General features: G+C 35.6%; 1 protein-coding gene across 4 annotated transcripts; it reads right to left on the reverse strand.

Moving 5' to 3' along the window:
* Window positions 1–254: 254 nt before the first annotated feature.
* LOC110605314 (protein farnesyltransferase subunit beta) lies at window positions 255–10,282 on the reverse strand. Of its 4 annotated transcripts, none has more exons than XM_021743802.2 (14): window positions 10,028–10,281; window positions 9,869–9,955; window positions 8,646–8,751; window positions 7,885–7,920; window positions 7,239–7,321; window positions 7,097–7,150; window positions 6,716–6,767; window positions 6,187–6,251; window positions 2,340–2,396; window positions 2,083–2,155; window positions 1,834–1,920; window positions 1,600–1,759; window positions 1,360–1,427; window positions 255–681 (listed from the first exon to the last, which is right to left on the reverse strand). In XM_021743802.2, exons 1-14 carry the CDS (start codon window positions 10,156–10,158, stop codon window positions 436–438), a joined length of 1,305 nt encoding a protein of 434 aa, XP_021599494.1. In that variant the 5' UTR covers window positions 10,159–10,281; the 3' UTR covers window positions 255–435. The 4 variants fall into 4 exon arrangements, with proteins under 4 accessions (XP_021599494.1, XP_021599484.1, XP_021599492.1 ...); XM_021743792.2 differs by having other exon boundaries at window positions 1,360–1,430; window positions 2,083–2,186; window positions 2,344–2,396; window positions 10,028–10,280; XM_021743800.2 differs by having other exon boundaries at window positions 1,360–1,430; window positions 10,028–10,278.
* Between the last annotated feature and the right edge of the window lie 532 nt (window positions 10,283–10,814).

A 10,814-nucleotide genomic window follows, 5' to 3' on the forward strand; every position in this document is an offset into this window, starting at 1 on the left:
CAAAATTGTTTAACTAAATTTCTTAATTTTAAGCTCTATTATTGATATATTAATAATCCAAAACCAAGAATTAAATTTCTTTTTTTTATTATTGAACTAAATTGCCGTTAAAATACACAAGCAAAATTGAGCTGTAAGCCAAATTTTAAATGCCTTCACAAATAACTATTGAGACAGTAGATACGCCACCAACCTACCCTCGTTGGCAATGGCATGCCCTGCTTTTCCTGCAAATTTTAGGGAGAAAAACCACATGAATGGAAATATTAATTATCGATCAGAAGTGGAATTATAGAATGCACCTCCTGCTGCAACCTAGAAAATGCCATACTTATGGTACACAAAGCTAGGCTTTTCCTACAACTTACGCAATGGGTCAAACTTTCAGAGTGCTACAATCAATTTGCATCAATACCTCAACTCTAGATTAACTTGCTAAGATGTGCTTTGGGAGGAAAAGAATTCATGGGCCTCTTGGTACTGCTTTAGCACCACATTGTATAGAGGATGGACAGGTTCCAAAAGATTGGAGTAGGGACCCAACACCGCCCTTGGCAGCGGTGGAGAATGCTCATCCTTCGACTGGCTATATTGACACACTGAGAGGCCGCTTAAACAATAGCACGTGTGATAATAGTCCCTGGCCTTCCCAGGTTTATCTCTGAATCCGCCCTCCTGTTCCTGCAATGACAAGGTTACACAAGAATCTATTATGTACACCGATTACTTAAATTACATGGATAATCAAATATCAGCAACGCAAGTAGTGACAATTGCCTTCAAGAGGGAGGGCTGGTACTGGTTCATGATGTCAGCAATATTTTATTCACTGTATACAGTAGCGTGGTAATGATTAGCTAATTGCAGTGCAGCCATCCTGATGATGCGACTGGCACCAGGAGTAATTATAATGCTGGCAGGAGTGGAAGTGGCAGTAGAGATCCAACAATGAATGTGCGATGGTTGAAATAGATGGTGGAACACCAGCAGTTAACATTTTCAGACCAAGAAGGTTGCATGTTACATGCAAGAGGAAGTATAGAAAGAACAGTGAGTTGCAGGTGGGGCAGAGTTAGAGATAAGTTGACTCTCTCAACTCTCAGGTTAACTGGATGAATGAGAATTGAAGGAATATGGGAGGCTTACAAGGGATAGTATTAATTTATAATTAGTCCTGTAACAAGAATCCTAATTTCTTATGCCGAAAACCTATTTTATCGTAACACTTCAGGCTTTTCAGAGCATTACATATAGGATTACGTTTCCCACCAGTTCCCCCCAGTTCTCCCCACACCCCACTCCCAACCCCTTTTTTTTCCTCCTTGATATCATGGATAGTATTAATTTTTCAATCCATACCTGTGAGCACAAAATTATGTACTGCTGCAAGGCCACGCTGTGAAAAAGGGGCGCCATTTCTCCATCTCCTACTGAAAAGGCACCACAGGCACATAAACAAATAACAAAATTACTCAATGAGAAAGAAATCCCATGATTAACTATGTAAATCTAGAGAGAGCGCAATATGATCAAGAGCAGAATCCCATTATAGAAGAAAGCGGGAACAAGGATGCCTTTACCATTTCTAAATGAACTCACCTCCCTGTTTAATATGGCAAGTCTCATCAGTCTCCAAGGAATTTCCATCTTCTCCTTCAGAAGTGCCATCTGTAGCACTATCTCCTTCTTCAGCATCCGAAAGAGCCACATGTTCACCATCAACTGAATGTAATCCTTTTAATAATGCAAATACACCTCCCTGATTAATTCTCATTGTTAATGAACCATAAATATGAAGAAACACTAATAACTGACAACAGGATATAACATCACCTGCCAGAAGGAGTAGCAACCATCAACCAACTTGTTTGTTCTCCCCTGAAATCCACACTCCACTCCTTGTCGAAAAACCACCCAGTCCTAATACAAAATCCAACAATCAATATATGAGCTAATGAAACTTACATGCAAATCTTCATCTTCAAGGTTACATTCGACAAACAAAAGCAAAATGCACAGTAATTTACAATACAGAAATATAACAGCTACAAACTATCAATGAAGAAGGCAACATGATCTTACAAGTAAACCAGCCAAGTCCAAACGATTGGCCTCATTGATCAAAATCATTGCTGCCAATCCACAAAATGTGTACCTGATGATCAAATCCATAGACCTCTGAGAGGCTTTGCACGGGATGAAAGGAAACAGAAGCCATACATTTAAAGTACATATTAACACAAGGCCAAGGAAACTAGCATATTTATTATCTTTAAAGAAATACAGTCAAGGGATAGTACGAGAGGAAGCGATTAGGGAGAAAAGAATAAAGAACATACCCACCATGAGCTTCAGAGCCAGGTTCTCCTGCAATACCACCTTCATAAGTCTGACAGCTGTAGCAGCATACAAGAGAGATACTTTTAGCTGCCCACAAATCAGGAAATAGATATAGAGACAAAATGCAACATCATGAAATTAATTTATATGCAAAGAACAAATTCTGCTAAGGCTTCATTTGGTAGATATAATTTGCTTTAAAAAACAAAGCAACTTCAGAAAGCTAACCAAATGGAGAATAAACCACATAAGAACATTTACAAACACAATTAAAGTTCACAATACAGACGAGAGCTTTAGAAAACAAATCCTATTCCACATACAGCCAACTAATTGCATGAATCCTTATCTGCATATATTATGGCCACTTGATGATGCAGCAAAGCATTAGGCTGGCCTTCTTTTCTCTACATAGTTGCAGCCTCACAAGATTTGATTCCTATTTGCAGGTGAACTCCTATCTGCGATAACATCCTGCATGGAACATCATATGTTCCTTATGCAATCCTATCTATGATCATACCTTTTGAAATCAGAAGGTTTTGTTTATGTATAATTTCATAAGCCTATGATATCCCCTTGTATACATTGAGCCTTCACTGTAAGTTTACCATTCTACTCTATTAGCCAAAGCCCAGAAAAGGGAACAATGGGCTGTGGATCCAATTCACTGAAAGCTTATTATAGAAAGAGGGTTGAGGAAGAAGGAAGAAGGTTCTTCCAAGGATTATTCTAGAATGAACAGCCGGAGTTAGTTAGAAAGAATCTGCTACCAAATGATCGGGCAATAATTGCAAACGTTATGGATAAATAAGAGGAGAGGACATGTTTGTTTTTGTCTTTTCTTCTACCTTTCGTTTGTAATACAGCTTCCTTACTGTGGGCCGATAACGGTTGTCATTACCAATCATTCTATACTCATCATTTCTGAGGAATGGCTATGAATCACCTCCAAGTTTTTTTCCTTTTTCTTCCTTTTTCTTCTAATCTATATTTCAGGTTCTTCACTCTATCAATATTGGTCTGACCTGCCATGCTTATCTCCCTCATGAACAAAACCAGGATGGAAGGGCGTGTATATCAGATAGAGACGAACATGTCCACCTTGGAGGAGTTGTTAGCTGCCATGAACATGTCCATCGTGCAAATCAGATTCCTAAATTAATTAAGGAATTTCATTCCTTGCCAATTGGTGGCCACTTAGGAGCTTTTAGAACCTACAAAAGAACTTCTTCTAATCTATATCGGCTAGAAACGATGAGACACATCCAAAACTTTGTGGCAGAATGCTTGATTTGTCAACAACAAAAGTATGAGGCTTTATCTCCAGCTAGATTACTTCAACCATTGCCAACTCCAAATCAGGTTTGGGAAGACATGTCCCTTGATTTTATTATTGGATTACCTTAGTCCAATTGATTTGATGCCATATTAGTAGTGGTGGATCGTTATACAAAGTATGCACATATTCTATGTCTCCAAAATTGTCACCGAGTTATTTGCTAAAGAGATCATCAGGCTACATGGCATGCGAAGTCTGTAGTTAGTGATCGAGATCCCATTTTTCTAAGTCATTTTCTTATCGAAGTTATTTTGCCTTCAGGGAACACATTTGAAAATGCGTACAACATATCATCCAAAAACGGATGGTCAAACAAAGGTTCTTAATAGAATCTTGTAGACCTATCTTCGATGTTTCACGTCCGAACAGCCTCATCACTGGAGTAAATGGATCTCTTGGGCTGCATACTCATACAACTCTAGCTTTCAATCAGCTACTAAATTACTCCCTTTCGAGCAGTGTATGGCAGACCCCTCCAACACTATAGTTTTCACCTGGCGAGACTAAAACAGAAGTAGTGGCCCAAAATTGGTCATCCGAGATGAATTATTGAGACAATTGACTTACAATCTGAAACAGGCTTAACAACGGATGGTAAGGTCAGCTAATCAGCATAGAATAAATGTTCAATACGAGATGTTCAATACGAGGTGGGAGATTCTATTTTTCTAAAATTTAGGCCTGAATGCCAGACCACTCTCAAGAAAGTAATCAATCCGAAGCTCTCTCCTCGCTATTTCCGTCCTTTCCACATACTGCAAAAAGTTGGAAGTTTAGCATATAAGCTAAAGCTCCATGCTTCTACAAAAATACACCCAATATTCCATGTTTCCCAATTCAAAAAAGTAGTGGGCAAGCATCCGATTTTATCTGAATTACCACAAGAAATGGCCATAGATGATGAGTTAATTGAACCGGAGGAGATTCTGAAAGTTCAGGAAGTGTTCATTGAGGGGACTAGGATATCACAAACTCTGATCAAGTAGAAGGGACAAACAGTAGATGAAGCCACCTTGATGAATTATTATGACTTGTCAATCAATTTCCAAACTTCAGCCTTGAGGTCAAGGCTGGTCTCTTAGGGGGACAGTATTGTTAGCAAAAGCCCAGAAAAGGGAACAGTGGGCCGTGGATCCAATTCACTAAAAGTTTATTATAGAAAGAGGCTAAGGAAGGAGGAAGGTTCTTCCAAGGATTATTCTAGAATGGACAGCTGGAGTTAGTTACAAGGAATCTGCTGCCAAAACATCGGGCAACGATTGCAAATGCTGTGGATAAATAAGAGGAGAGGACATGTTTGTTTGTATCTTTTCTTCTACCTTTCGATTTGTAATACAACTTCCTTGTTGTGGACTGATAACGGTTGTTATTAGCAATCATTCTATACTCATGATTTTTGAGGATTGGCTATAAATCATCTCTGAGTTTTTCTCCTTTCTCTTCCTTTTCCTTCTCATCTATATTTCAGGTTCTTCACTCTATCAGTTTTGCTTATGTATAGTTTCATAAGCCTATGATATTCCCTTGTATACATTAAGCCTTAAGCAAGTCATCCAAAATCATTTAAGTTAGATATTACTAGTCCACAATGTAAATGAGCATATTAGGAAATATCAGTTACAAATGTTAGGTAAGCACAGCCATAGGTAAGAGCTGCCGTTGGTTTTTGTTTTTTGAAGGAATTCATGAATCCAACTCTATATAAATGACAAAGTAATTCCACATTAAGTCCAGACCTTTCTGAATTCCCTTGTTGATATTCTAGCTCATACATATGGTCCAGTAACAAGCCAACTGAACATTGCACCCCTGGCATTCTAGCAAAACCTAGTCAACCCATGGTCATTCACATAACCTAAATTATGCCAAGCAAAAGAAACCGATAATGAAACTTTCATATAATCCTCCCACAGCAAGACCAAGCAATCAGTTCTTGAATAACTCGTTAATCACACTCACACTCTCACACGTGAAAGCTAACAATTTTTGTAGGGAAGAGGATAGAAGAAACAGTAACCAATTCCAAAAATATAGAGGCTGAGTATGTTTACACAAAATAACAGCAGAGAAATTCATGAACAAATGGACAGTAACTTCAGATAGGATAAAACAGGAGAATGCGCATTACAAGGAAAGATAAACAGTAATAGAAACATACTGCCCGCCAGTATAAAGTAAACCTGGTGGTAATGCACACAGACTCCAGAGAAGGACACCTAAATTCACTTCAAAACTCAAATGAAAATTTTTTAGCATTAGGCTTGAGAGTTAATCTTATTCAGGAGCATGCTTCCTTACTAGGCAATAATTCTTATTGTAAAACAAGCCCGAAAGCTTATAGTACAATAATACGATCCTTTTATGGGTTGTAAGCACAGTTCTCTACATGCATTGACAGAGTTACTCCAGTAAGTAAACCAACAAACCCTCAAAATCACTACAGAAATGAAAGAGAATAAACAGGTATGATTCCACAACTATGACCAAGGCCAACAAAAACCAACCTCAAGATGTAATTACCAACACCCTTAATAAGCTCGTCATCCAAAATGTTGAGAATACTTGCCACCTGGTTAGAACAGATATTCCAAAGTATAGCAACATTGAAGAATCCAAATTAAAATAAATTCAAGTGTGTGTGTGTGTGACCGAGAGATAGAGAGAGATGCAATGAAAGAGCTTATGAATGGAACCATATGAGACGCAAGCATCAACAGAGAAAAAAAACTTTAGAATAATCAAGGAGAAACATAAAAGAATTGCAGTAGCTCTATGGCCTTGCCTCCTCTGCTTTCCCATCTCTTTTGTTTCAATCATTGCAGGTTATCTTAATAGCAGCAAATGTATTGCAATTTGCAGTAATTATATGGTTGAACTTGAACCAAATAATACCAAAGATGTAACCAAGTGCTTTCAATTCTATTGATAAATTTCTTATGACGTTCATATCACAAAGAAACATTTTTAGATTTATTGTAGTGTAACATATGTACGTGATGGATTACCAGAAAGCACTTGTTATAACTGACTTACTGAGATGGCTGTGTAGCAAGCCCGCACATCAATTTCCCCAGCATCGTGCATCCTATGAATAAAAAGATGGGTGAAATTCAGAATGTTTATGAACAAACATTTCTACATGGAAATGAATAAAAGCAACAAACTGTATGCATGAACAATTTGACATATTACAAGGACTGTAAATAGTAAATGCGGGTCTGATAGAAAAAAAGAACAAATGACGTGTAACATTGAATAGTTCAAAGGATGGACCATTTGAAACTAGAATGTCAGACACAATGTAATCCATCTCTAAACATATAAACGTGCATGCATGCATATGTAACTGTGGTACAGGTACCCATGCAAAATCAATTCTTTGTTGAAACTGCAGAAAGGAATATGAAACCACACCTGAATGCCCCACTTGGGTCTTTCATTCCCCTTAAAAAAGCATATAATTTACCTCTGAAACAAATTTAAAATCAAGTCAAAAGGGATACATCATAGTATCACAACATTGATGAATTCTTTAAAAGTAGAAAAAACTGACCACCTATTGATAGACGACAAGGCTCTACGTCCACCCAAGGTAATAAGTGAATTAACTGCGGCATAAGTTGTTGCAAGGTGAGGCATCTGAGACAGAAAAATCTAAGTTAAAATTGACTGGATAGCAATGAACAATTTGACAGGAAAATGACCAAGTCAAAAAAGGAATAGAACAGTTTAGAATTCCTTTATGTATGCACACGAGAAAAGTGCTAGTGTTCTTCCTGACAGAAGGAACTAACTGCCAATTTTTTACTAGCTAAAGCAGTCCACCTAAAGAATTATAGCCATTTATATATAACCATGACACATCAACACATTAACAGTATCCACTCGCATGTAACAAAAACAACAGTTCTGAAACACCTAATGTGACTACATTTTGTCTCCATTTCTCAAGAAACAAACCCCCAAAAGAAATGACAATGAAAGTTACATTGGGCATAACTAGTAATTTTATTAGCATACGGAAGGGGTACTTGGTCTAACATATTAATTGTCACCATTTAGAAAGCACTGACAAAGTAGAGTACGAGTAGGTTTCACGGCTAGAGGGTAATTTAGTCAACATAAACCTTATAATGAACAGATAGAAACATCAACAACGATAACTGACAAGAAGTTGCCTTTCCAAAAAGTTAAATACTTGCCTGTCCAGGACCACCACCATATCCACCATTTGGGTCCTGTCAATACCAGAAACCCAAAAATCACAATAAATACAGCTTCATAGCCCAACTAAGCCTTATCTTACAAAGCATAAATATAAAGTCCAAAGGGATAAAAGAAAGTAAAAGTAATTGGATAAAGTCATTTATTTCAACTGAATCAGAAAATTCTAACCCCACACCCTTCCCCGCAAAAGAGAAAAAGAAAAAGAGAAAAAGTTGGAATCGTAAAAACGGTTTTTGCTGCTCTTCAAAGAAGGAAATGCCCATTGATAATAAACAATGGCCTTCTGATATCTCAATGAATGCTATACTTCACAAATATTTTTTCAACCAAAGATAAATGCATGGGCTTTCTCTTGATCTTGTCCAGAAAGATACAAGCACAAAAGAAAAGCAAGAACAAAAGATTGATAATCTGAGTGTGTTGCAGCAAGGATACACTGATGCAGTGAGTTGATATTGCTTCTGTGTGCAATCATTAAACTTGCACATGTGCACAAAATACACTTGCACTTATGCACATATAGTATGGATGTCATATCAATATAGCACTTTAGTTATGTCATAATGTCAATAAACTCTGTAACTTATCTGCATTCAAACATTGTGCAAGTAAATAAACATTTACATAGGAATATAGAAATAATTTGTTGTGGCCAAATATTTGCAACTTCTGAAATTTAAGAATTCCCACAATAAAGCAAAATAAGTTTCTAAGAGATTTTATTTAAACTTCATACCTGACAATGCTTAAGAAAGTCAATCACATTATTTTCTAGTTCGTAATCAATAGACTCCCCCAATAAAGCAATTGAATGCAAAATCCAGTAGCAAAGCCAAGGTCGACTGCACCAAGCAAAATTATGCACCAAGAAATGAAATAAGAAGCAACTTTAGTACATTAGTAACTTTTCGACATAGTTAAGCATCATTTTAAAAAATAAAATAATAAGAAAAAAAAGCAGGCCTATTAGGTGTCACACTCCAATCAAAGAGAAAATACCATTTTTCATAATTAAATCTTCCTCAATTAAACTAGGCAATATAAGTCATAGATAGAAACCTTAAGACTGCTTCTCCCAACTAATAAAATGAGTCGCTCATATTAATTTGCACCATCATCTATGCTTATCATATGCAGTCACCACTCAACTTTGGCAGACAGTCTACATGATCTTCTACAAATAGAAAACAGAAAATGACAAAAGACCAAAAAAATGAAGAAATAGAAAGGGCGAACATTTTTCTTTCTCCGTGTAGCAAACAATCAAAACACTTATATTGAAATAAAAAGAAAAAAAATTTCTTGTAAATATTTTAATGAAGAAAAAGAGAAAAACGAGGAAAAAGTTTAAGATGGAAATGAGCCAACTTCATTGCAGTTTTCAAGTATTTTCCTTTCCATTCAGTTGCTGCATTCAAGATGCCATGAAGCCATACTATCTACACCATCGGGAAATGGTCTGAATCTGTCTGATAACCTCAGAAACTCAGTTCATTCAGCCAGGAAAGATTCATTGCAACTAGTAAAGCAACTGAAATGTAAACTACATGTAAATTTCCAATAATATTTGAGTAGCAAGTAATTTTACCTCAGAAAAAACTTATATCTGTGATATGTGAATACATGATCAGGGCTTTCAGACAAATAGGCCTTACCATGATACCACTGCCTCATTTCATATCAATGAACTTTCATTAAGCACAAAATGCAAGCATGTACAAATCTCATACAGATATTGCGTGCTGTGCCATCATTACCTAATCTAACACATAAGGATGGAGAGAAAAAAAAAAAAGAAACAAACAGAAAAAGAGAACTTTGCTCTACTAGTAATCAGATTTCAAAACAGTAGTTATGCAAATATCACTGAGCAAGTAACCCTTAAGAATTCAAGTTTCAGCAAAGTTTGGAAATCAATCAGATAGAAAACAATAAATTAAAGGAGATAGAGAGACGCACTTAGCATCCAATACCACAAAGGAGGAACTGAGTTGCTTGAGTCCTCTGGTTAGATACTCTATGTGATTGTCACGTTGAAGCTCTAACCTATAAAACCAAATCAAAATCGCACTTTTTACCTTAAAAAGCAAACGCCAAAGAAAAAAAGCGCATACTTACATTAGGGTTCGAGTCTTGTGAGGAATATTAGCGAAAATATCGTAGATCTGGAAAACTTGATCCTGAACCATCCATTGCTCCCGTTGGCTGACCGTCGCTCGACGTTGATCCGATGATTCCACTGAGTCCATCCGTGTGATCACTCCTAGAACTGCAGTAGAAATTTGATCTTTTTTACTGGGTCAATTACTCAGCATTCAGGAATGGCAATGGATTAGATATATTTGGTACCGATCCAACCGAATTTTAACTGGACGAGTTTTGGACAGTTAAAAAAGAAATAATATCATTTGCGGATTGGGATTGAATTCCAGTTTTACGTATAAAATACATATTATTTAAATTTATTTATATAAATAATTAATTTAATATAAAAATATATTTTATAATAATATTTACAAATTTTTTATATTTTTTATTTAAAATTTAAATATTTTTTAAAAATATTAAATTTTTTAAATAAAAATTATTAATAAAAAATATTTTTATATAATTTATTAATTAAAATATATAAATTTAAATAATTTTAAATTTTATTTAAATAATAATAATCAAATTTCTAACGAATTTAAATAATTTAAATTAATTTCTAATTAAATTTAAATTAAATTTAAATATTATTAATATAAATTAATTCAAATTCAAATAATTTAATTTTTACTGTATCTATTTACATTCTAAATCACATTATGAAATTTTCTTTTATACTTTATATTTTCCCTAATAATGCAAGGATATTGCATTTCCTGAGGCTCATTGGGAAACTTACAAAGAGCCCATAATTATA

The sequence above is a fragment of the Manihot esculenta genome, chromosome 17 (genome assembly GCF_001659605.2).
Source record: "Manihot esculenta cultivar AM560-2 chromosome 17, M.esculenta_v8, whole genome shotgun sequence".
NCBI lineage: Eukaryota > Viridiplantae > Streptophyta > Magnoliopsida > Malpighiales > Euphorbiaceae > Manihot > Manihot esculenta.

Bases quoted from the DNA above. Each gene is read 5' to 3' on its own strand.
- LOC110605314 (XM_021743792.2), bottom strand. From the start codon at position 10,158: ATGGACTCAGTGGAATCATCGGATCAACGTCGAGCGACGGTCAGCCAA. The intron at 7,151-7,238 runs GTGGTCAGTTTT...AATTTGTTTCAG, and splicing joins GCCTTGTCGTCTATCAATAG to AGGTAAATTATATGCTTTTT. The intron at 1,760-1,833 runs GTGATGTTATAT...AGAATTAATCAG, and splicing joins GTTGCTACTCCTTCTGGCAG to GGAGGTGTATTTGCATTATT.